The sequence below is a fragment of the Martes martes genome (assembly GCF_963455335.1).
Source record: "Martes martes genome assembly, chromosome: 9".
Classification (NCBI taxonomy): domain Eukaryota; kingdom Metazoa; phylum Chordata; class Mammalia; order Carnivora; family Mustelidae; genus Martes; species Martes martes.
In genome coordinates, this window is record NC_137896.1 from 41,878,173 (window position 1) to 41,903,614 (window position 25,442).

At 42.8% G+C, this 25,442-nt stretch overlaps 1 protein-coding gene across 3 annotated transcripts; it reads left to right on the top strand.

The window, feature by feature from the left end:
- ZNF133 (zinc finger protein 133) lies at nt 1-23,883 on the top strand. 3 transcript variants are annotated; one of them, XM_080814380.1, is made up of 6 exons: nt 291-409; nt 1,685-1,757; nt 12,067-12,144; nt 19,264-19,390; nt 19,530-19,625; nt 21,952-23,883. In XM_080814380.1, exons 3-6 carry the CDS (start codon nt 12,112-12,114, stop codon nt 23,697-23,699), a joined length of 2,004 nt encoding a protein of 667 aa, XP_080670506.1. In that variant the 5' UTR covers nt 291-409; nt 1,685-1,757; nt 12,067-12,111; the 3' UTR covers nt 23,700-23,883. The 3 variants fall into 3 exon arrangements, with proteins under 3 accessions (XP_080670505.1, XP_080670506.1, XP_080670507.1); XM_080814379.1 differs by lacking the exon at nt 1,685-1,757 and having other exon boundaries at nt 1-409; XM_080814381.1 differs by lacking the exon at nt 12,067-12,144.
- Nucleotides 23,884-25,442: the final 1,559 nt, after the last annotated feature.

A 25,442-nucleotide genomic window follows, 5' to 3' on the forward strand; every position in this document is an offset into this window, starting at 1 on the left:
GGCATTGGGCAGTGTAGTCTTTGAGGCGGAAGCGTTAGAGAAACGGTCACGGCAGGGCGAGAAGCTTCACCCGGGACCCTGTACATGTTTTGTGAACGTGGTTTTAAAAATACCGAGGATCCAGGTGCCGCAGTGTTCAATCTCTAATGACCGGGGCACGTTACCCAGAATTGTCTCCCTGGGAGGCCATTGGGAGCTGTGGGTTGTCAGTGCGCGTCTGGTTGCGCGGAGCATCCTGGGAGGCGTGGTCCCAGCCCCACGCCGAGGATGCTGGATAGTGTAGTCCCGGCACCGTACAGAAGTAGGTCCCCAGCTGGTGGCTGGAGTGACCCCTTGTTCTTTGGTGGCGCTGGTGAGTGAGGCTCCCGCGGGATCCTTGAGGCAACTGTGCCCTTCCTGGCGCAGCAAGGTAGGTCCTAAAAGGCTGGTCTATGGGCTGAGGCTGGGGACGGTGCAGATGGCGGGGAGAGGAGGTAGTGGTGGGGACACGCTGTCGTGGCTCAGGCCGTGCTCTCCCGGATGTCTTATTTTGGGGGCTGTGGGCGCGCATCTCCGAGGAACGTGGGTGAAGCTCAGCGGCAAAGCCCAGTGGTAGTGGGTCCTGGGCTTGGGCCTTTCGTCCAAGGGTTTCTGCGGGTGGGGACAGGTTCGGCCTTTGCCGAAATCGCGGTGTTGAGAGAGGGCTCGCTAATGTCACAACTTCCCGGGTTTGCGGACAGTTCAGTAAGTAGGCTTTTGGGGGTTGTTATTTCCTAGGTAGTGGTGTGGGAGCCGTCCCTGGGGCCATGTGTCCGGGGTTTCGGTGGGTGGATGTTGATCGCCTCTTTTTGGGGGTCCATCTACCCCTCAGCTTTGCCGAGGCGGGGCGACAGGCAGGCTGGCTTGGCCAGACGTGCCCGAGTTGCACTGGGTGTGGAGTGGCCATTTTGGCGCGATCCTACGCCCTCAGTTTGGCTGGTCGCCCCAGGGTTCCGGCCTTGGAGGAAGAGGTCGGGTTAGGGTGCACTAGGCAAGCTTTTCAGAGTCCCCAGGATCCTCACTGACCACAGGAATCACAGATTCCCACACCTCTGGTGTAGCATTTGAAGGTCCATTTTAACTTTTTATGTTGGAGAAATTTCAGTCAGAAGTAGATAAAACTCCATAGACCCATTACTCAAATTCAGTGCTTATCACCTTATGACCGGTTTTGATTTCTTCCCATGAGGGGTACACTGAGAATCCTTAGAACCCACAGAGATTCGCCATCACCGCCCTTACTGGTTAAGAATATGACCTCTACAGCCAGATCTCATCCAGGCTGTCATAGCTGTGCCACCTTGGGCAAGACACTGACCTCTCTGTGTCTTCGTTTTCTTATGTGTAAAATGAAGATAAGAAACTGTGTTTCACTGGGTGAGGAGGATGAGGTGAAACTCCTACAGTGCCTGGAACAGTCGCTGGTGTATATTTAGTGCGCTGGATAAATACTATTCTTACTAAGAACAAAGGTGAGGGAGGATCAGCTCTGCTCATGCTCAGTGTCAGCGGCATGTCAGGGCAGGCTGTGTTCCCAGCAAGCTACCCACAGTCTTGTCTTCTGTGATAGGTCCATTCCTTTAAGGAGGAGGCCCTACCCTACTGCAACTTGAGGGTTTCCAGTAACTCTTCTGAACCTTTTTTATTTTTGATCTGCCTTCTGCAGCCCCTGCCTGCCAAGAGAGGACTGCCTGGTGGGCAAAGAGAGGACTGCTGGGCTCCTGACAGTCCAGCTTCAGGTGGGGACCCCTCCCCATTTGCATGCTGAACCTCAGTGGGTTTCCTTTGCTCAACTTAGGTATCTTGTGCCCCGCAGTGTCCCATCTGCATGAAAACAAGGTGACAGTTTTCACAAGGACTGTTCTTCAGACCTTGTGTCCTCATTTGTGACTCTTTTGATTTCTCCATGCCTCTCTGCTTCAGTAGAAACTCTGTTGATTGAGCTCAGATGCAATCCCACTGCAGAGCATTCCTGGATTCCAGTGTGTCCTTGTCAGCATCAGAACACACATGATCAGGACTCTTGGGCTCTCAAGCTGCATTGTGACTGTCCAGCTGTCCTGCTGGATTAGGTACCTCATCCTTCTCTTGAGTCACCGATCAAATACCTGGCACCTGGTTAGGCTAAGCAGATGATGTAGTGTGAAGACATGTGTTGTCGTCGTTACTGGTTGGAAGGGACATTTGGGGGTGGGGGAGAGGTGGCTGATTGGAAAGGCGTGGGTAGGGCGTTGTTGGAATGAGCCCTAAATGACAAGTTGATGAGGGTGGCCTTGATCTGAGGGCAGGGGGGAGCAGAGCAGTGGCAGTGACTCTTTGTCTCGTTTCCATTAGAGCTGAGTTTGAAAAAATTGCCTCTGCGGCTGTCTTCATGTCTATCCTTCCTTCATCTCTTAAACATTCCACTGAGGCCTTTTCAGTTCTACCCACTGAAAAACATTCTCATTGAGGGTGGGCATCTTGTGGCTAATGCCAGTCAGTTCTCTGCAACATTTTACATTGTTGCATCGTACTTTCTTCTCCTTAAAATATCCTTTCATGTGGTGGCTCCTGGTTTCCAGGTTTTCCTCCTACCTCATAGGCTGTTCCTCCTGTCCCTCTCCCAGCTTCTCTTGTCCCAAATTCCCACTGCTCTTGGACCTCTCATCTTCTCCAGTCACACCATCTCTGTGGTGGCCCCATCTCCTCTCAAGGTCTTAAATGCCATCTCTCTGAGGTTCAGCCTAGACCTAGGCCTTTCACCCCAGATTCCAATCTCCCACTGTCTACCTAGAATTTCCTCATGGGGGGCACCTGGGTGGCTCAGTGGGTTAAGCCGCTGCCTTTGGCTCAGGTCATGATCTCAGAGTCCTGGGATCGAGTCCCGCATCGGGCTCTCTGCTCAGCAGGGAGCCTGCTTCCCTCTCACTCTCTCTGCCTGCCTCTCTGCCTACTTGTGATCTCTCTGTGTCAAATAAATAAATAAAATCTTTAAAAAAAAAAAAAAGAATTTCCTTATGGATATATGTTTTTGGCATCCCAAACCTAATGTGTCCAACAACAAACTCTGATCCCCTCCCCCAAACATGCTCTACCCCTAAAGAATATAGAGCACTTTCTCAGAGAGCTTAGCTCTCATAGGGAGCAGAGACATGACATCTCCTTCCTTCAGATTGCTCAGGCTCAAAACCTTGGAGTCATTCTTAACTTTCATACCCCATCCCCAGTAAGCAAATCTGGACCCTTAACAGTCTCCAACCTCTGCTGCTTCCGTCGTGGCCAAAACCACCACCATGTCTCCTGACTCACCTGGGTGATCATAGCCCTTGAATGATCTCTTTGCATCTTCCTTCATCCCCCTAACATATATTAGCCAGTACAGCAACCAGAGGGATCTTTTAAAATGTCAATCAGATCATGTTATGCATTTGCCCAAAACCTTCTAGTTGCTTCTTATCTCGGGCAGAGTCAGACCCAGTATCCTACAAAGCTGCATTTGCTCTCCACCCATGTGGAAAGGAACTTTCTCCCACTCAGTCTCAAGCACAGCACACCAGCCACAGTGAACTCTGTACTTTGACCGTGTGCTGGCTGTTGTCTGCGATGCTCAGCATACCAGCCCCAGTGAACTCTCTCTTTTCAAAGCTACCCACATGGCTCACTCCTTCACAGGCTTTAGATGTTAACTCCGTCACCTTTTCAGAGAGCCCATGCCTAACCACTATTTAAAATTCTAATCCCCCCCAATTAAATAAATGACTAAATAAATAAATTTTAAAAATTCCCAAACCCCACCCTGCTTCTCTTAACTTTTCTCCTTCCCTCCTGTATTGGTCTTCATCTCACTCATCATTTCCTGGTGTACTGTGTGTTTTACTCATTAATTTAGTATGCTCGTCTTCCTCCTCTGGACTTCCATGTCAGTGAGGCCAGATGTTTTTTGTCTTTGTTCACTTTTGTATCCCCAGTGTCTAAAATAGTGCCTATTATACAGTAGAAGCTTAATAAATATTTTACTGACTGAATGAATGATCCAGCCAATATATACACAGACCTAATTCTGGGAAGAATGGATAAGGCTGAGTGGGATGCTGGGAGAGGATCTGCAGACCCTACCAGGAGGATCTCTGGCCATTGTCCTTCTCCCCCAGCGGGTATGGGAGTGGGGAGGAATTGAGAGGGTTCTCAGAGGGAGAATCAGTTGGCATTGGTAACGGGCTTTCTGTGGCAAGTGGGGAAGTAGGCCTGGTGCCTGAGTAGGGCACGTGGGCAAGAGGGAAGGTGCTTCTGTCATTAAGAAAGTTTAGGGAGAAGGCACGGCATGTCTGGAAGGGTTCTGATTTTTGATTGCTACAGAACAAACCACCCCAAAATTTAGTGGCTCAGAGGAATCAGCATGTTATAATTGCTCACAATTCTTTGGGTTTACTGGGATCAGCTTTGTGGTTCTTCTGCTATGTGTGTTACAGATCTGTCTGTGGCCACAGTCCCTTGGGGCCTTGCTTGGGTTAGAACTTCAGAAATGGTTCCCTCATATATTTGGCCCTTTCTGAGTTGGTTAGAAGGCTGGGGTCAGCTGGGACAGCTGGGCCTCACTCTCTCCATGTAGTATCAGGGCCTCTGTCTCTGCATGGTCTCTCCGGCAGAGGGCTTGAAGTTCTGACATGGTTATCTTGGGCCTCCCTATATCGTAAGTTCTCTGGTCTTCTTAAGACATAAATCTGTAACTGACAGAGTGTCACTTGGGCCACATTGATTGGGCAAAACAGCAGCAAGGCCAACCTGAAGGAGCTCCCAGTGTTTGAAGCTGGAATAATTTCAGCAGCCAAATAGTGATGATATTCTATTATAACCCATGGGATAAGATGTGAATCCATACCGATATAAAGAATTGAATAAATTTAAAGAATGGGGAGAAGGGATAGCTCTTGCTTACAGAACAATTAATGAATTTAGAATTAAAAAGGAAGATAGAACCTCATCATTTGGTAAATACCACCATAATAACTATTATTGAAACCTCCCAAAAATGCATGCTAACATTAGTGAGTGTACGTTTGAAGAGAATCAGGGTATTTGTATAATCTCAAAGTATCTCTCCCAAGATATTTATTAATTGTAAAAACCCAGCCGACATCGCCTTAACCAAGTGATCAAGATCAAGGTTAATATCATCAGTAATGAGACAGAACAGTATCATCAACCCCTTGATACCAGTGCACTGAAAAGGACATGACATCACTTCTGAGATAATCTAGCCAGAAATGAACTAACCTCCTTCTAATCATGAAAAAAACATCTGACAAGCCCAAAATTGAGGGATATCCTTCAGAAGTGTCAAGTTCACGAAAGACAAGAAAAGACAGGAACTGTCACAGATTGGAGGAAATTAAACATACCTGGCAACTAAATACAATATGGGAACTTCATTTGAATCCTGGACCAGAAAAAGGACATTAGTGGAGAAACTGACAACATTTGATTAAGTACTGTGGTTTAGTCAATGCCAATTTCCTGCTTTTGATCATTGTACTATGGTTTTCTAAGATGTTAACATTAGAGAAAGCTGGGTGAAGGTTATATGAGAAATGATATTTTTGCAACTCTGTGTAAGACTAAAATTAGTTCAAAATAAAAAGTTTTGAAAATCCATCAATCTTATATTCTTGAGTTGTTTTCTTTTTTAATAAGGAATGGGTGTTGAGTTTTGTCAGAAAATATTTCAGCATACATAAAAACACTTGATTTTTCTCTTCAGATTAATTGGTTAATTGATTAAATGGTGTATTAATAGTACTGGATTTCCTAATATTGTACCAGTCTTGAATTTCTGGGAATCCCACTTTGTCTTGGTGAAATATTTTCTTATTATCATGTTGGGAGTCTCTTAGCTGATATTTCTAGAATTTTGCTTCAGTATTCATAAGTGATATGAATTTTCAGTTTTTTAAACTGCCATCAAGTTTAGGAGTCAACATTAGAGTTGCTTTATAAAAAGAATAAAGACATTCCCTCCATTTTTCAGTGCTCTGAGACAGTGTTCAGAGCATTGGGACTATCTGGTTTGAAAGTTTGGTGAAATTCCCTTGTGATCATCAAGGGTCAGTTACATTTCCTTAGAAGTTATGCATTTCATCTAGGCATACACATTTTTTTATAGAGGTTTGAAAAATATTCTTATATGACTTTTTTAAAAATGTGTTTTAGTGATTCAGTAGTTATTTCCCCTTTGTTGTTTCTTATTTTTAGTATTTATGTTTTCTCTTTTCTTGAGTCAACCATGTTTCACTAATTTTTTACAGAAATGGGATGTCACTTATTATGCTTTTTTCTGCTCATTAATTTGTTTTTATCTTTATTAAAATACCTAAAGCTGTACATTTCCCTCACCTCACTGTTTCAAATGAATCCCACACATCCACAGTGTTTTCGTTATTATTTTTAGAAATCTGTTACTTCATTTGTGTTTTCCCTCTAACTCCCACCTGATGCAACATTCAGTAAACCTTTCTACTTTCCCCTTCCCTTGTCTCTTCTCCCTTTTTAGTGGCATTTCTACTTGATGAGGACACATGCCATATACCATTAGTATATATTTTTCTGCTCTCTTACCCACCGTGTAGTGCTCACCATCAGTTCTTTAGCTGGTTTCCCCTGTCCTGATCATATTTAATATTCATCTTCCAGCAGATTCCTCACAAAGAGTTCAAGGCTATAGAATTCCCCAAGCTCTTGCATGTGTAAAAGTGGTTTCCTAGAGGCTTCTTACTTGAAGAATCCCTTGGGTGAATATGAAATCTTTGGGTCATAATGTCTTTCCTTTTGAGTTTCTTGTAAATGTGGCTCTGCTGTTGCCTTGCTTTCAATGATGGTTCCCAGAACAGAAATATCTCTTGTAGTCCCTGCTTTCAGTTCTTTTGGGATATCCCCAGAAGTGGAATTGGTAGATTATATAATGATTCTATTCTTAATTTTTTGAGCAACCACTATATTGTTCTCCATAGTGACCACACCATTTTGTATTCTGAGCAGTGCATGAGAGTTGATGATTTTGGTAATTCTGATGGAAGTCTGGTATATTTTTTTGCCTAGGATAACTTAGGATTCTTGTTCTTAAAGGTCTGATAGCTTTTCTAGTAGATCTCTTGAAGGGGGTGGTCGTCAATAAGCTTCCTGGTACTCTGTAGGTCCTTCATATTCAGGTCATTTATTCTTGAAGTTTTCTTGGACTATAGTTTTAAATATTGTTTCCTTTTTTTGTTTTCTTCAGGAACTACAGTGATATGGGTGATACTCTTTTTTGGGGGGGGGTGGGGTCTAATTTCCATTTCAACCACTTTCTCCCTAGCCTGTCCTTTATTTCATTTTTATTCTCTTAAGTGGTTTTCCTGCTACACTTCAATACCCATCCTGTTTTCATTTCAATCTATTTGTGTCTGTCTTGTAACTTTGTTTCATTTCTTTCTGAACTTCAGTCAACACTCATTTTGTTACTTTATTTTTTTGCCCGTTTCTGTTTAGCTTTTGAATTTTGTTTCCAGTTTTATTGAAATATAATTGACATGTAACATTGTGTTAATTCAAGGTGTGCAACATAATGACCTGATACATGTATTTGTTGGGAAATGATTATCCCAGTAAGTTTAAGTCTATCCATTTCCTCAACATAGTTACAAATTTGAATTTTTGATTCAAGATGATTTCTCCTTATGTTTGAGGATATTGAATTCAGCTTATAGTGTTTTGTTGTGACTTTTTCTCCATCACTATTTTTTCTCTTTCCTTTTCTTCTTTTTCCTTTTTGTTTTTTGTTTTTGTTTGTAGAATTTTCTTTAGCTGAACTTTGGATTCTCATTTTCTGTTTTGGTTTTCTATAGAAGAGGACTGCATATCTGCATTTCTGTAGACAACTGTCAGATTCTCATGTTTTTGAAGTTTCCTAGTTTAGGAAGACTCTTCTGTTGGTGTAACTGGTATGATTTCTTTGCTGGATTGCAGGAGGAAGAGAGATTATATGTTCTTTTTTAAAATTCTCTTCTGTTTTGCAGGACCCTGTATTTCCCCCTTGCTTATTTTTCCCTTTACCTTGGAGTTTCCAAAAGGTGCCTTTTCCTTGCTTGTCACCCCCTTTCCCCCTGGAGCTTCCCCTTTCCAGGACTTTCTGTGCTCATTCTGCCTACACTTTTAAAGTCCCATCCCTGTAATAAGTGCTCTGACCTATCAGTACACCTTTTCAGCATTTTCTCATGTATGGTAGCTTTATTTATTTATTTTTTTTTTCTGATGGTTGTTTTTTATCAACTTTAAATCATCTCTTAGTTCCTCTCTTTTCTCTTTCATTAGTTTTCCTCCCTGAGCTGCTCTTCTACTCTCTGATGGCTTAATGTTGGAAGTATAGGAGATATGTCACTGGTTTCATGTTTTATGCTTTTTTTTAACATTTTTTAATTTTTTGCTTTTTAAATTTAATTTATTTATTTGAGATAGAACAAGAGTGAAAGAGAGAGAGTGAGAGCACAAGCATGGAGAGCAGAAGGCAGAGGGAGAAGCAGACTCCCTATGGAGGAGGTAACCCAATGCAGGGCTCAATCCCAGGACTTGAGGATGACGACCTGAGCCAAAGGCAGACGCCCAGCCAACTGAGCCACTCAGGCACCTCTATTTTTTGCTTTTTTAAAAATAGATAATTTATTCACAGTTAATTTGATTTTAGAATGTCTTCTGTCAAGGTATGCTCAAAGGATGTATGTTTTGTGTAAATGACCTGTGTTTCAGTAGAGGCTTATCTAAGGTATTGAGCAATCTTTGACATGACTGGACTCAAGCTTTAAACTCAGTCTCACCTGTGAACAGTAGCACCCGCCTGAACAGCTCTGTTCACCTTCTATCCATTGTTAACCACTTGAGCTTTTTGTTGTCTTGCCTTCTGCATTCAGCCAAAGTATTCAGCCGACTTTAGGAGGTGCTTGTGTGTAGATTTGAGGCTCCATCCTTAGTTGCTCCCACTTTTCTAGGCTTTCGCCATTAGGTTTCCAGGAAGTCGATAAGTCACAGACTCTTGATCTGTTGTTCCTCATGTGCCACTTGGACTAGGGAGTGCCCTCCTCTGAAAAATGAGTTAAATACAGGTCTCACACAGAGTGTGTCCCTTCTTTCAAGGTTGTTCCCCCTTCAGTTACGCGCTGCTTTTGGCTACAGTATCTTCAAATAGTTGTTTTTTATGTTTTCACTAGGGTGTATAGTTATTAGTAAGAGGGTTAGTTTGATACAAGCTGTTCTCAGTATCAGAATCTACTGGTACTGTTTTAATGTACTGTTTCTTATTCTTTTAAAAAACATTTTCTGGGGCACCTGGGTGGCTCAGTGGGTTAAAGCCTCTGCCTTCGGCTCAGGTCATGATCTCGGGGTCCTGGGATCGAGCCCCGCATCGGGCTCTCTGCTCAGCGGGGAGCCTGCTTCCCCCTCTCTCTCTGCCTGCCTCTCTGCCTACTTGTGATCTCTCTCCCTCTGTCAAATAAATAAATAAAATCTTAAAAAAAAAAACAAAAAACATTTTCTTCTCTTTTTTTCTCAGTTTTTGTTTTTTTTCCTACTTTCTGGAGTAGAAGGCAAGTGAAAATGGTTGTTTGTTTTAATGCAGTACTTTGACAGTTCAAAAACTGGCATTTTCCCTTTGTGGTTTCTTATTTTCAATATTTATGTTTTCTCTTAAGATAGCTTTGTTTATTTCACCAATTTTTTAAGAAATTAGGATTTCACTTATTACGCTTTTTTCTGTTCATCAATTTCTGTTTTTATCTTTATTAAAATATCTAAAGCTGTATATTTCCCTTACCTCACTGTTTCAAATGAATCCCACACATCCACAGTGTTTTCTGTTATTTTTAGAAATTCTGTGACTTCATTTGTGTTTTCCCTCTAACTCCCACCTAATGCAACCTTCAGTAAACCTTCTCTACTTTCCCCTTCCCTTGTCTCTTCTCCCATTTTAGTGGCATTTCTACTTGATGAGGACACATGCCATATACCATTAGTATATATTTTTCTTCCCTGCTCTCTTACCCACCGTGTAGTGCTAGATCTAAGGTTATGTATCTTAAATGCTCAATATCAGTTCTTCAGCTGATTTCCCCTGTCTTGTCTTATGTTTAATATTCATCTTCCAGTAGATCCTCACATAAAGCTCATGGCTATAGAATTCCCCAAGCTCTTCCATGTGTAAAACTGGTTTCCTGTAGGCCTCTTACCTGAAGACTCCCTTGGATGAATCAAGTGTTATCAAAAGTGTGGAAAGGCGCAGTTATATATGGCCATTATGTGGTCATATAACAGCCATATATGTGGCCGTTATATGTGACATTGTGAGTTGGTCGGCCTTTGGAGAGCAGTTTGGCAGTGTAAGCATATGTTCAATATTAAGCCCAATAATTCCACTCCGTTAGCACTCATACGGAAAGACTGATGTGTTTGCAGAAAGGTATTGCTTATAACCTTTTGATTGGTGATAAATACAACAGTCTGTTCATTGACAGAGGAATACTTTGTTAAATAAAATGTGGTCGGCTGATGGACATAGTATAACAATTATTAAAAAGAATGGAATTAAAAAGAATTTTTTTTAAATAAGAAGAATGGAGTTAGGTCTGTGAGTATTGGTGTACACATAGCCCCAAGACATTTAACACAAATAAGTCAGAATACAGATGTGTTTTACTTATAGGAAAGTAAAATTGTTTACACATATACCTAAATACAAATGAAAATGAAGAGAAAAAAAAATGATAAAGAGCACTCATTAAATAGTTAAGAGCAGTTACCCAGGTGTGAGCTGGGGCAGAGTCCAGAAAGAGAACTAAACTTTCTCCTTTATTATCTTCAAACTACTTTAGATTCTTTCTAACACTAACAGAGATGTTAATCGCATGTATAATTAAATAGAATGAAATTAAACCACAAAAATAAATTTCCTGAAAAATGTTTTTTTTTACTTCCCTTATGAGTGATTTGCCACTTTATTTCATTCTCTCTTGACCACTTCGTCCAAGTCTTAATATTTATTTAACCTGAGTTGTCATAATTTGTTATTTAAGATTGTTAATTCATTCTTGCCAATATCTGTCCTTGGTTATTACTTTTGATTCCACAATATTTTGTTCTCAACACAATTTTTTTTCTATCCTAGCTATCCAATGAAAAATTTACCTTTTTTTTTTGAAAAATCTTTTTTACTGAAAAATCTCAATTATTAAAGAAACAACAGCATAATGACCATCCTTATGTACATCATCTTGATTTTATGCTTCTTAACATTTTATTGTATTGTGAAAGTTTTTTTGCTGGTTAAGAGTTTTAAAATAACTTTTTATTAATGGAAGAATTTCAGACATGTTCAAAAGCAGCAGCAATAGTATCATAAAGCCCCAGCTTTAACAGTCATCACCATGTTGCAGTCTTGTTTCATGTTTTTGTCTCATTTTTTTCTGAAATGTTTTTAATCATTTCCATCTATAAATACTTCAATATGTATTTCTTTGAAAAACAACCAGAATACCATTTTCACAGCCCCTCAAATTCATAATGCTGCATTTAACATTATCTACTGCCAAGTAAATGGCCTCAAAAATGTCCTTTTAGGGACACCTGGGTGGCCCAGTTGGTTAAGCCACTGCCTTCAGCTCAGGTCATGATCCCAGGGTCCTGGGATCGAGTCCCGCATTGGGCTCCTTGCTTGGCAGGGAGCCTGCTTCTCTCTCCACCTCTGCCTGCCACTCTGCCTGCTTGTGTGCGTGCTCTCTCTCTTTCTCTCTCTCTCTGACAAATAAATAAATAAATAAATAAAATCTTTTAAAAAAAAATGTCCTTTTACATTCAACTTGTTGTGATCAGGAGTTTGGAACTGAACTTGTTGAAGGCCTGGCTTTCTGGACCTTTTTCCAGAGCCCTAGTTGAGAATCAGCCTGGCAACATTCCCCATCATAACACCTGTCCCCCAACTGAGGCAGGTCTTGCCTCACTCATGGGGAGAGCATTTCCACCTGACACGCTTTCATTTCTGTTTTCCTTACCCAGATCTGCCTTCTGAGATATCATCCTTCTTTAGGGATACCAGGAAAAATGGCCACAGGGTCCCGGAAAGCCAGGGTAATGGTGAGTGTTTTCTGTATTTCCACACTGGCTGTTTCAGAGTAGACACATTTTCTTAACCTGGCTGTCTTGTTGGTACCTGGTAGAGTCTAGCTCTAGTCCTGGAGGTTTGACTTATCTTACCTGAAGCCTGTTCCACCTGTGACTTAAGTCACTCACCAAGTGGCTGACTCTAAGCAACACAAAGTTCGTATAGGAGAGAGTCCCATTCCCTTGTTCAGCTTTAAAACTTTTTTACAAGTTGAGAGTGATGTCAGGGAAAATAATGAAGTAGGAAGCACCAGGAATCTGTCTCCCTACCTAGGCAACAATTTTATTGGCAAAATCTTTCTGATATAACTATTTTGGAACTCTGGAGTCTAGTTGAATGGTTACAGCTTCCAAAGGAAGGTTTGGAACCGTCGGTTCCAGCCCTTAGTGCAGTACCCATCACCCACCCCATCCCTGTGGCAGAAAGCCGTGCGTCTGTTCCTGAAGCAGTTCGCACACAGCTTGTAGAAGTCAGTCTGGGCAGTTAAGGACCTTGTCTTCCCAAATATTGAGGATCTGTGTTCTGATTCACGATTGCAGCTTCTCATTACAAAAATGAGCCACCGTTGTTACAACTCCACTGGCTAAAGTACAGAATATAAAGAACCAGATCCTGGGAAGTTTCTTTCCCTTTATTTTTTCCCATTTCGCCTTTTTTGTCAGACATTTCAGGACTCAAACATCCAAAACAACTGCATATATAGGGGATTTAGAAAGTTACCATGCATACCCATGGAAAGGCAAAGGACCAGAAAAGCATAAGAAAGACCTGAGAAAACCCTAAGTTTACACCTCAGGCTGAATCCCAGCACAAACAGCCTACAACAGTTTTAAAGCCCAGTAGATACTGGGGAGTGTGAGTTCCAGAGTTGCCATATTATAAGATTCAGATACGCAATTCTCCACAAAAAATCAGGATGCATCAAAAAAAGAGGACAATATAGTCCATTCAGAGGAAAACATAAATCAATAGAAACTATCCCTGATAAAGGCCAGGTGGTGGGACTTCCTAGACAATGACTTTAAAACAGATGTCTTAGAGATTCTCTGAGCCAAAGGAAGACATAAACAAAATCAAGAAAATTATGTTAGGACAAAATGGAAATAGAAATAAAGAGACTGAAGACATAAAAAGCAACTAAGAAGCTCAACAAACTCCGAGTAGGATAAAGTGTCAAAAAGATCCACACCATGATACAGTGTAACCAAACACTTGAAAGCCAAAGGCAACAGAGAATCTTGAAAACAGCAAGAGAGAAACAACTTGTCACATACAAAGGGTCCTCTAAAATCTGTCAGCAGATTTCTAATCAGTAACTTTGGAAGCCAGAAGACAATGGGTTGATATATTCTGTGCTGAAAGAAAAAATTGTCAACCAGGAATTCCATATCCAGCAAAACTGTCCTTCAAAAAAGTAAAAGTAAGGGAGAAATTAAGACATTCCCAGAAAAAGAAAAGGTCATATAGTTTGCAGCCACCAGACTTGCCTTGCAAGAAATGCTAATGGGAGTCTTTGGGGTTGCAATGAAAGGTACTAGAGAGTTACCTGCTGTTATAGGGAGAAATAAAATTCTGCAGGTAAATAAGTGAGCAGTTATATAAGCTAGTGTTATTATCACTTTGGTTTACTACACTTTTTGTTTTCTGCATGATTTAAGAGATTAATGCCTTAAAGAAATCACAATTGTGAGTCTGTATTTTGGGACACAATGCATAGAGATGTAATTTTATGACTTTAAAAACTGACAAGAGGTCAAGGCAGCACTATATAGGAGAATTGTGTATACTATAGAAGTTAAGCTGATATCAATTCAAATTAGGGTGTTACAACTTTAGGGTATTAAATGTAATCACTGTGATAACTCTAATGAAAAGAGAGGTAGAATGTACACAAAAGGATATGAAGGGGTACCTGGGTGGCTCAGTAGGTTAAGTGTCGTGCTCTTGATTTCAGCTCAGGTCATGATCTCAGGGTTGAGATCAAGCCCCATGAGGGACTCTGTGCTGGGCATGGAGCCTGCTTGAGATATTCTCTCTCTTACCCTTCCCTCACAAAAAAAAAAAAAAAAAAAAAGAAAGAAAAGAACGAAAGAAAGAAAGGAAGAAAGAAAGAAAGAAAGAAGGAAAAGTAAAAAAAAAAGATGTCCAGGAAACAACATAGTTCTACAACTTAAAAATCTAGAAAAGAACAAACTAAACCCAAGGTAACAGAGGAAGGAAATAGTCAAGATTAGAACAAAGTTAGAGGATAGAAAAATAACAGAGAAAATCAAAGAACCAAGAATTGGTTCTTAGATAAGTTTACCAAAATTAACAAAACTTTTAGCTAGTCTGATTGAGAAAACAAAAAGCCTTAGATTACTAAAATCAAAAATGAACTGGGGCATTACTACTGATTCTACAGAAATAAGGGGGATTATATGAGAGAGTTATAAACTACTGTGCCTCAACAAACCAGATGGCCTAGATGAAATGGACAGCTTCTTAGAAACAAAACACCTGGGTGCTAGGGTAGCTCAGTTGGTTAAGCATCTGCCTTCGGCTTGGGTTATGATCCCGAGTCCCACACCAGAATCCGTGTTCTGCAGGGAGTCTGCTTCTCCCTCTGCCCCTCCCCTTACTTGTTCTCTCAAGTAAAGAAATAAAATTTTTTTAAAAAAGAAACAAAAAACCTCAGGACAGAATCATTAAGAAATAGAAATTCTTGATAGACTAATAAGGAGATTGAATCAGTAATTAAAAGCTCCCAACAAAGAACAGCCCTGGAACAACCCTGGACCTGACGTTTTCACTGGTGAATTTTATCATGCATTTAAAGAAAAAAATGGCAATTCTCAAACATTCCCCCTCCCATCCTGAACATGAAGAAGGAATATTGCCTAGCTAACTCTGTGAGGCCAGCATCACCTTGATACCAAAACCAGACAAAGACAGTAAAGAAAATTGCAGGCCAGTATCCCTTGTGAATACTGGTGCAAAAATTCTCAACATAATACTAGCAAACCAAATTCAGCCTATTAAAAGAATTATACAGTTTTCTGCACTAGTAAAAAATTTCTATACACTGTATGGAATTACACAGGATATTAAAAGAATCCCACTGACCAAGTGGGACTTAGTCCTAGAATGCTAGGATGGTTCAACATGTGAAATCACTAAATATATACCACATTAACAGATGAAGGGCAAAAACCCCATGTTCATCTGAACTGATGCAGAAAGTATTTGTATATGTGCTGCCGAAGCGAGCACTGATGCAGAAAGTATTTGATAAAATCCTGCACTTCTATGATAAAAACACTCAATAAACTAGGAATAGAAGGAAACTACTTCAACATAATAAAGGCCGAATATGAAAAACTCACAGCTAACGTACTCCATGATAGAAGACTATAAGCTTTTTCTGTAAGTCAAATATGACAGATATACCCACTTCTGCCACTTCTGCTGAACACAGTATTGGAAGTTCTAGCCAGAGTAAGTAGGCAAGAATAGTTTTTTGTTTTTTTTTTAAAGGCATTTTAATTAGAAAGGAAGAAGTAAAATTACATTGGCAAATCACATGACTGTATATATATGTAGAAAAGTTTCCAGATACACACACTCAAAAAACCTACTAAAACTAATATACAAATTCAACAAAATAGCAGGATACAAAATTGACACACAAAAATCAGCTGCATTTCTACAACACTAACAATGGACAGTCTGAAGAGAAACTAAGAAAATTCTACTTCCAGTAGTGTCAAAAATAATAAAATACTTTTTAAAAAACTTAAGGAGGTGAAAAATTTGTACATTGAAAAATACAAGACCTTGATGAAATACTTAAAGCAATGGAAAGACACCATGTTTGTGGATGGAAATTTTAATACTGCTAAGATGATCCAAATCAATTCGATGTAATCCCTACCAAAATCCCAATCACTTTTTTCCCCCAGAAATAGAACTCTTCATCTTAAAATTCATATGAAATCTCAAGAGACTCTGAATAGCCAAAACAAACTTGAAAGAGAACAAACATGGAGGGCTCACAGTTCTTGATTTCAAAATTTACTACAAAGGTACAGTCATCCAAGCTGTGTGATACTGGGATAAAGACAGAATTACAGAGTAATGGAATAGACCACAGAGCCCAGAAATAAACCCTCATGTATATGGTCAAATGATTTGGGACAAGAGTGCCAAGACCATTCAATGTGGAAACAAATTTCCCAGGACTATTTAATAGATAGTCCTGGGAAACTGTATGCATACATGCAGAAGAATGTAGTTGGACCCATACCTCATATCATACATAGAAATGAACTCAAAATGGATCAAAAACCTAAACAGGTAGGAACTGAACTATGAAACTCTTAGAAAAAAATAGAAGGAAAGCTTCATGAAATTGGATTTAGTGTTGAGTTCTTGGATATTACACCAAAAGCCCAGGCAACAAAAGAAGAAATAGATAAATTGGTCTTCACCAAAATGTATAACTTCTGTGCAAATATATTTGCAAATGACTTATCTGATAAATGATCTGAGAAGTGACTAATATTCAGAATATATAAAGAAGCATAACCCAACAAAAATAGAAACGCCTCAATTCAGTGGACAAAGAAAAGAACTTGGATATTTTTGCAAAGAAGTTATCTAAATGGCAAATAAGCATGTGAAAAGATGATCATCATCACTAATCATTAGAGAAATGCAATGAAGTCCACAATGAGATACCACTTCATACCTATCAGAAGGCTGTTAACAAACAACAACAAAACAGAAAGCAACAAGTGTTGGTGAGAATGTGGAAAAATTAGAACCCTTTTGCATCACTAGTGGAGTTGTAAAATGATGCAGTTGCTGGGGAACACAGTGATTCCTGGAAAAAAAAAATGAATGTGACATTACCATTTGGTCTTGTAATTCTAATTCTGGGTATATACCCCCAAAGAATTGAAAGCAGGGACTCAAACAGCTCATTATACACCAATTTGCAAGGTAGTATTATTCACAGTCATTAAAAGGTGAATACAAACCAGACGTCCATCAATGGATGAATGGTGTATACATAAAATCGAATGTTTTTTAGTCTCAAAGAGAGAGGAAATTCTGAGTTCATGCTTCCAAAGGAATGAACCTTGAAATTAGCCTGACACAAAAGGACAGATACTGTATAAGTCCACATATTTGTACTTTGTAGAATAATCACATACGTAGAGATGGAAACTAAAATGGTTGGTACCAGGGTTTGGGAGGAGGAGGGGTTACTATTTAATGGTTACAGTTTCAGCACGGGATGATGAACAAGTCATGGAGGTGGATAGCCGTGATGATTGTACAACTACATGAATGTGCTTAAGGCTACTGAAATATACACTTAAAATGTACTTAAATGTACACTTGAAACAGTAAAAATAGTAAAATAATTGTTAGGTATATTTTACAATAAAAATTAAAAATCTGTAGGCTGCTACATTCCACGCCTCTGGTTGGAATATATTATTCCTCCTGGGTTGTCCTCCCTGTTCACGTGGTGGCTTCCTCTCTTCCTTTGCTCACAGTGTCATCTTCTCTGCTCCCCACATGTTTCATCTGAAATACCTAACATTCCCTCTTCTCACTTCTGTGCATCTTAAAGATAATTTTTTTTTTAAGTTTTAATTTTTTTTTTAAAGAGTTTATTTATTTGTCAGAAAGAGAGAGAACGAGAAAGCAAGCACAGGCAGGCAGAGGCAGAGGGAGAAGCAGGCTCCCTGCTGAGCAAGGAGCCCGATGCGGGACTCGATCCCAGGACGCTGGGATCATGACCTGAGCCGAAGGCAGCTGCTCAACCAACTGAGCCACCCAGGCGTCCCACTTCTGTGCATCTTAAGAGAAGTTCCTGGGGCTGCCTCAGGACCCTTTTCCTGATGTCTGCATTTCACAGTGCCCTCCATTTTGAAATAGAGTTAAGCAGATGAGTAAAACTGGGCAGGAGGGTGAGAATGAATGTAGAGATAAATTTGTAGGTTGAGTGGCCAAGAAGGTCCACCCTGAGCATCCACAGTGTGGGGCCATAAATTTAATATATTATCTACATTTCACTGGTTGACCACGGGGGTGGACCCCAAACCCAGACAGTACACTCAAGTCCATGCTCTTCATTGCTCCCCACTTGTGCCTCTCAGACCCAAGGAGGCCAAGGGACCATGGCATTTAGGGAAAGGACTGAGTTATAGTTAGGTTGTGCCATTATTGAGTTTATGAACTCCGGTCATTCAGATACTTCATTCAATACTAACATGATTGATATATTACTTCATTTTCTAAATTCTTAAAATTCAAAAGTCTGTTATGTTTGTACTTTTGTTTAATTTTTATATGTTGTTTGCTCTTCTGTCTGCCTAGATTTGAAGTTCCTGAAAGTTAGGGACTCTTTTTTGCACATACTCTTCACACAGCCCACCCAAGATCTTGACTATAGATTCACAGTGTTGTTGGTTGGCTAGCAATAGAGGTTTAAAGGTCTTGGAACACATGGCATCAGGGTCACAATGAAAGGCAGAATCCCCCCCGCCTTTTTTAAGGTTTATTTATTAAAGATTTGCTAGATTTATTTTGAGAGGGAGCACACAGGTGTGCACACACGAGTGTGGTGAGGGACAGAGAGAGAGGGAGAGAGAGAATCCCAAGCAGGCTCCACGCCCAACAAAGCCTGATACGGGGCTCAATCTCACAACTCTGAGATTATGACCTGATGTGAAATCAGGAGCTGGATGCTTAACTGACTGAGCCACCTAGGCGCCCCTAAGGTTTATTTATTTATTTGAGAGACTGAGACAGAGACAGACAGAGAGAGCACATAAGCAGGGGGAGGGGCAGAAGGAGAGAGAAAGAGAATCTCAAACAGACTCCCTGCTGACCGAGGAGCCTGATGTGGGGCTCGATCTCATGACCCGAGCTGAAATCAAGAGTCAGAGGATTAACTGACTGAGTCACAATGTGCCCCAAAGACAGAATCTTGATAGCTCATCTGCCTCCCGCCGGGCAGCCTTCTCCCTTCCCCTCAGCCTGAGTCATGGGTGAGGCTGGCTCCCCAGTGAGCAGGGCTCTGTATTCTGTTACAGGCACACATGGCCTTCAGAGATGTGGCTGTGGATTTCAGCCAGGAAGAATGGATGCTGCTGAGCCCTGCTCAGAGATCCCTGTACAGGGAGGTGATGCTGGAGAACTACAGCAACCTGGTCTCCCTGGGTAAGCCCGGAATCTCTAAGGACTCACGTTCTTGCTGCTGGGTGTTTCAGGCTATGCTTGAAGCAGCCATCTTGCTTTCTGAGTTGGCTGTTTTGCCCCTAACCCACAGCCACCTTGTTTTTTCCTTTCCTGTAAGCAGGAATTCCATTTTCTAAGCCAAAACTTATCACCCAGCTGGAGCAAGGGAAGGAAACCTGGAGAGAGGAGAGAACATGCCCACCAGCTACCTGTCCAGGTGAGTGGGGAGTGCTGAGCAAACAGAGCCCAGAGCTGTGGGCAGCTGGGTGTGGGAGAATGAGGCATCACCCCGGTGCTAGAGAGGGCAGCTCTTCTGACCTCCTGCACTGTGGTTGTTGCCTGGCATAGCCTCCCTTCTAGGCCTTCATCCTCCCCTGCGGGCAGGGCTTTCCTGGTGTCTCTCATCTCTGTCTGCTAGAAGCCTTTCTTCCTCCCACTGGGTTTGACCTCTTTCCCTCAGATCTCTTCCACAGTCATGGGCTTTTTTTTTTTTCCTTTTTAAAGATTTATGTGAGAGAGATAGCAAATGAGAGAATGAGAGAGAGAGAGAGTGCGTGCGCACAAGCAGGGGGCACAGAGGCAGAGGGAGAAGCAGACTCCCCGCTGAGCTGGGAGTCCAACTCGGGACTCAGTCCCAGGACCCTGAGATCATGACCTGAGCCAAAGGCAGACGCTTAACCGACTGAGCCACCCAGGCGCCCTTGTGGGCTTCTTTCTGTTACTGTATTTTAAAAAAACTGAGCAAGAAAGTAAGAAAAAAACCCAGTGAGCTACAGAAAGAAGACAGGCTTGCAGATGCCACCCTCTCTTCAAGTCCTCATGTGGCTTCTCCACGCATACACATCCTCGCTGTCTCTGCCTCCTCTTGGAAGGATGCTACTCACATCGTATGAGGGCTCTACCCTCACGATCTTTTTAACCTAAATTGCCTCTTAATTAAGGTTTACCTTAATTACCTCTTTAAAGGCCCTATCTCCAAATACAATAACACTCTGTATTGAATACTGGAATATAGATGTGTATACAGTTGGTTTTTAAAAGTTCACTTCATTGGGGTGCCTGGGTGGCTCATTCATTAAGTGTCTACCTCAGTTCAGGTCCTGATCCCAGGATCCTGGGACCGTGCCCTGCATCAGGCTCCCTGCTCAGCAGGAAGCCTGCTTCTCCTCCCCGTGCATGTGTTCCCTCTCTTGCTGTGTCTTTCTCTGTCAAATAAATAAGTAAATAAAATCTTAAAAAAAAAAGTTCATTGATCAAGAAAATTGTGTTCAGGGATGCCTGGGTGGCTCAGTTGGTTAAGCGTCTGCCTTTGGCTCAGGTCATGATCCCAGGGTCTTGGGATCGAGTCCCACATCGGGCTCCTTGCTCAGCGGGGAGCCTGCTTCTCCCTCTGCCTCTGCCTGCCTCTCTGTCTGCCTGTGCTCACTCTCTCTGACAAATGAATAAATTAAAAAAAAAAAAAAGAAAATTGTGTTCAGCTTGGTCTAGTACAATCACTACCTGGTGTCTCAAATTGTTTGGTCATTTATTGCCTTCAGGAGACTAAAACCAGCTGTGATAATACAGTGTTAGCATCTTCTGCACATGAGGTACGATAAGAAGGAATTTCTGCTTCTGTGCTGATTTCTGGGAAGATTTTTGTTTAGATTAATTGTGGAAATTAACAGAGCTTAAACTGGTCAGGAGCCCCAGGAGGGAACATCTTTAAGGGAGTAGAGGACTATACTGTGTTTGTGTCATCCATTGCTGAAAACCTGTGACCTCGTAGAAATTCTGGCCCAAAGTCATCCTCTAATAAATATGTGCTAGTGAGTGGAGGAACTCCAGGCATCTCACACAAGATCTCTTCAACCATCTTTATGCTGCCTCCTACGACTAGGGGTTCTCCATTCTGAATGACTGTTCTCTCCATCTGTCCCTTTGTTCTCAGGGGGAAATAGGGAAAGACCTGACACTTCCATACAGGTCCTCTGGTCAGATCTCTGTCAGTCAGTGAAAATACTTGCGGACACGGTTTCTGTCATGTGCGTGGTGGTGAGGAGACAGTTGCGGTAGCCGGGGAGTACTCTTGCTTAGTGGCCCTATTTAAAAGAGCTGAAACTGTCTGTGGTGATTTTTATAGCTGGCTACATGGGAGAGGCTTGGGAGTGGATTTTCTGGGTTGTAATGGAAGAGGCTGGGAAAAGCATTTCATTTAAAGGAAGTCTTAAGACAAACCATAATAGACTCTTAATCTCAGGAAACATACTGAGGGTTGCTGGAGGGGAAGGGGCGGGAAGGATGGGGTGACTGGATGATGGACATTGGAGAGGGTATGTGCTATGGTCAGCACTGTGAATTGTGTAAAACCTGTACCCCTGAAACAATTAATACATTATATGTTAATAAATAAATAATATTTTAAAAATGAATTCTTGATTGGGTAGCTGTCAAGTTTTCAGCATTTTGAAGAGCAGGGGATTGGGTCCCACAGCAGACTGGGCAGACTTCCTCAGGCTGCCCCACTGAGTCTCAGTTCTAACTCTGACTTTTACCTTCTGCAGCGGAACCAAAGCCGGAACTCCACCTCTGTCCTTTCTGCCCTTCGGATTTTTCCAGTCAGAAATTCCACATGCAGCACATGCTTTGTAATCATCCACCGTGGGTCTTCACGTGCCTGTGTGCAGAAACTCACGTCGAGCCAGGGGATCCGTGCCCAGGGGACCAGAAGCAACAGCAGCAGGCCTCAGATCGAGAGCCATGGAGTGATAAAGCAGAAGGTCAAGAGACAGAAGTCACCAAGCCTTTGTTTGGCAAGACAAAGAAGAGGACTTCGGGGACATTCTCTAGGCCACCCCAAAGGCAGTCAGTCAGCTCTAGGAGTGGCATCAGAGGCATGGAGATAGAAGCCAGCCCCACTCCGACGGGGAACCCTGAGGAAGCAGACAGACTGTTGAAGAGGATAGAAGTCTTGGGCTTTGGAACGGTCAACTGCAGAGAGTGTGGACTGGGCTTCAGCAAGATGACAAACCTGCTCAGTCACCAGAGGATTCACTCCGGGGAGAAGCCATATGTGTGTGGGGTGTGTGAGAAGGGCTTCAGCCTGAAGAAGAGCCTCGCCAGGCACCAGAAGGCCCACTCGGGGGAGAAACCGATTACGTGCAGGGAGTGCGGCCGCGGATTTAACCGGAAGTCAACACTTATCATCCACGAGAGGACACACTCAGGCGAGAAGCCCTACATGTGCAGTGAGTGCGGGCGAGGCTTCAGTCAGAAGTCAAACCTCATCATACACCGGAGGACACACTCGGGGGAGAAGCCCTACGTGTGTCGGGAGTGTGGGAAGGGCTTTAGCCAGAAGTCTGCTGTCGTTAGACACCAGAGGACACACTTAGAGGAGAAGACCATCGTGTGCAGTGACTGTGGACTAGGCTTCAGTGACCGGTCGAATCTCATCTCACACCAGAGAACACACTCCGGGGAGAAGCCTTATGCCTGCAAGGAGTGCGGGCGCTGCTTTAGGCAGAGGACGACCCTGGTCAACCACCAGAGGACACACTCCAAAGAGAAGCCTTACGTGTGTGGAGTGTGTGGGCACAGCTTTAGCCAGAACTCAACCCTCATCTCACACAGGCGGACACACACCGGGGAGAAGCCTTACGTGTGTGGGGTGTGTGGGCGTGGTTTTAGTCTGAAGTCACACCTCAACAGACACCAGAACATACACTCAGGGGATAAGCCCATCGTGTGCAAGGATTGTGGGCGAGGCTTCAGCCAGCAGTCAAATCTCATCAGACACCAGAGGACACACTCAGGGGAAAAGCCCATGGTGTGTGAGGAGTGCGGGCGAGGCTTTAGCCAGAAGTCAAACCTGGTAGCACACCAGAGGACACACTCAGGGGAAAAGCCGTATGTGTGCAGGGAGTGTGGACGGGGCTTCAGTCACCAGGCGGGTCTCATCAGGCACAAGAGGAAGCACTCGAGGGAGAAGCCTTACATGTGCAGACAGTGCGGACTGGGCTTTAGCAACAAGTCAGCTTTAATCACACACAAAAGGGCACATTCAGAAGAGAAGCCATGTGTGTGCCGAGAGTGTGGCCAAGACTCTATCCAGAAGGCACACCTCCTCTTACATCAGGTGACACACCAGGGGGAAAAGCCTTACGTGTGCAAGACGTGCGGCCAAGGCTTCAGCCACAAGTCCCACCTCAGCAGACACAGGAGGATGAAATCTGTCCACTACAAACCGCCACTCCAACCTGACTCTGAGGCCTGTACAGGACAATCTCCTGACCTCTTACACTCTCTTTGAGAGAGTGAACGTGGTAGCAAGGACTAAATAAATCATCCAAATTGTGACACTTCCATGAAATGGAGTAGAGAAGTGCATTCTGGGAGCAGTCAGAGGACATTTGACTTAGTTCACTTTTTCCACACTAAGTCTTCATGTTTTGGGGCCTTTTGTTCTAATAAACATTGCTTCTTTACAAATCTGTAACCTTGACTACATACCTCATTCAGTCATCTGTAAAGATAAGGGACAAGGAGTGGTACAGATAGCTGGAATTCTCTAAGGCCACTCTTCCACAAGAATTCAATTCTTTGGAAGACAGGAACCTCTGAGTCACTAGAATATTTACTGAAAAGTCTGGTCCTTGGTAGAGGGGGGAAATGGAGGAACTGTATTCAGGGATTTCAGCTGAAGGGAGGGAATCTTCCAGGTTTCTACCCAAAAACATGGCTGCCTCTAGCAGATCCACTTCGATCTATAGGTACCCTCTTCCCTTGACATCTCTGACGGCCCCCTTTCTCACTTCTCTCCTCCTAGCTCTGAAATGTCTCTGCTGTTGCCTTTGCTGAATCATCCCCTAATCATGTCAAGTGCTTTTTCTCAGGCTTTATTTAGTCCCTGGTCCTCCCACCATGGAGACCCTCCAACAGTACATTGTAACACTCCAGTCCCTCGAACCTGGAGTCTTTCAGCTGTGACCAACCAGTTCCTTCATCTCAGAGCCTGGGGTCTCCAGTCACATTCCTGTCAGACCACCAGAAACATGGAGGATCTCCAGCCACCCCCAGCCACACCACCTCACTGGCACTCCAGTGATATAATGGCCTTTAATAACCACATGCTCCCCTCAGTCCTCCAGTAACAGGGAAAAGACTCTTGGAGCCACTCCCCCAAATCAGTCCTGGAATACCAGGGTTTAGAACTTACAGTCATGTTGGGGTGCCTGGGTGGCTCAGTGGGTTAAAGCCTCTGCCTTCGGCTCAGGTCATGATCTCTGGGTCCGGGATTGAGTCCCGCATCGGGCTCTCTGCTCATCAGGGAGCCTGCTTCCTCCTCTCTCTCTGCCTGCCTCTCTCCCTACTTGTGATTTCTGTCTGTCAAATAAATAAATAAAATCTTTAGAAAAAAAAGAACTTACAGTCGTGTTCCTCAGCTTTCCATCCCAGGCCCAGGCCCCATGCCAGCCATCCAGGAACTGGTCCAAGGTCCTTTAGCCACACACCCTCAGCAGTTATCCAAATTGCAAGTTTAAAGATATTCAGCCATATTTAGAGACTCCTAACCATACTTTCATGGTGTTCCAGTCCAAAGTCCATTTGCTCAAAAAAATGACCTCTAGGATAAAGACCCATCTCAAGGACGCAGCTGTAAAATACCACCCCCCCCCCTTTTTTAAAGGCAGACTGCCACGCGCAGCGCCTCACTTGGATGTGTCTGGAGTCTTGGAAGCTTGACTACCCTACGTTCTCCTACAAAGGGACCTTGAGAGCTTGTTTGGAGGTTCTAGCAGGGGAGCGCAGCTACTCATATACCCTTGACTGAAGAACAGTCCTCTCCTCTACCGGGGAAGGTCATCCTCTTCGACTGAGCATGCAGCTTCGGGAGGGATGCACATGGAGCGGTGAGGGAGGGAGGGGACAGCTGCCTAGCCAGCCAGAGCAGCTGAGTCAGCTCTGGTGATCAGTGGGGTGACAGATGTTGCAGCCTGATCGTCCTCACATCCTGTAAACCCTTTTTTAAGATTCAAGATTAACTATATAGCTC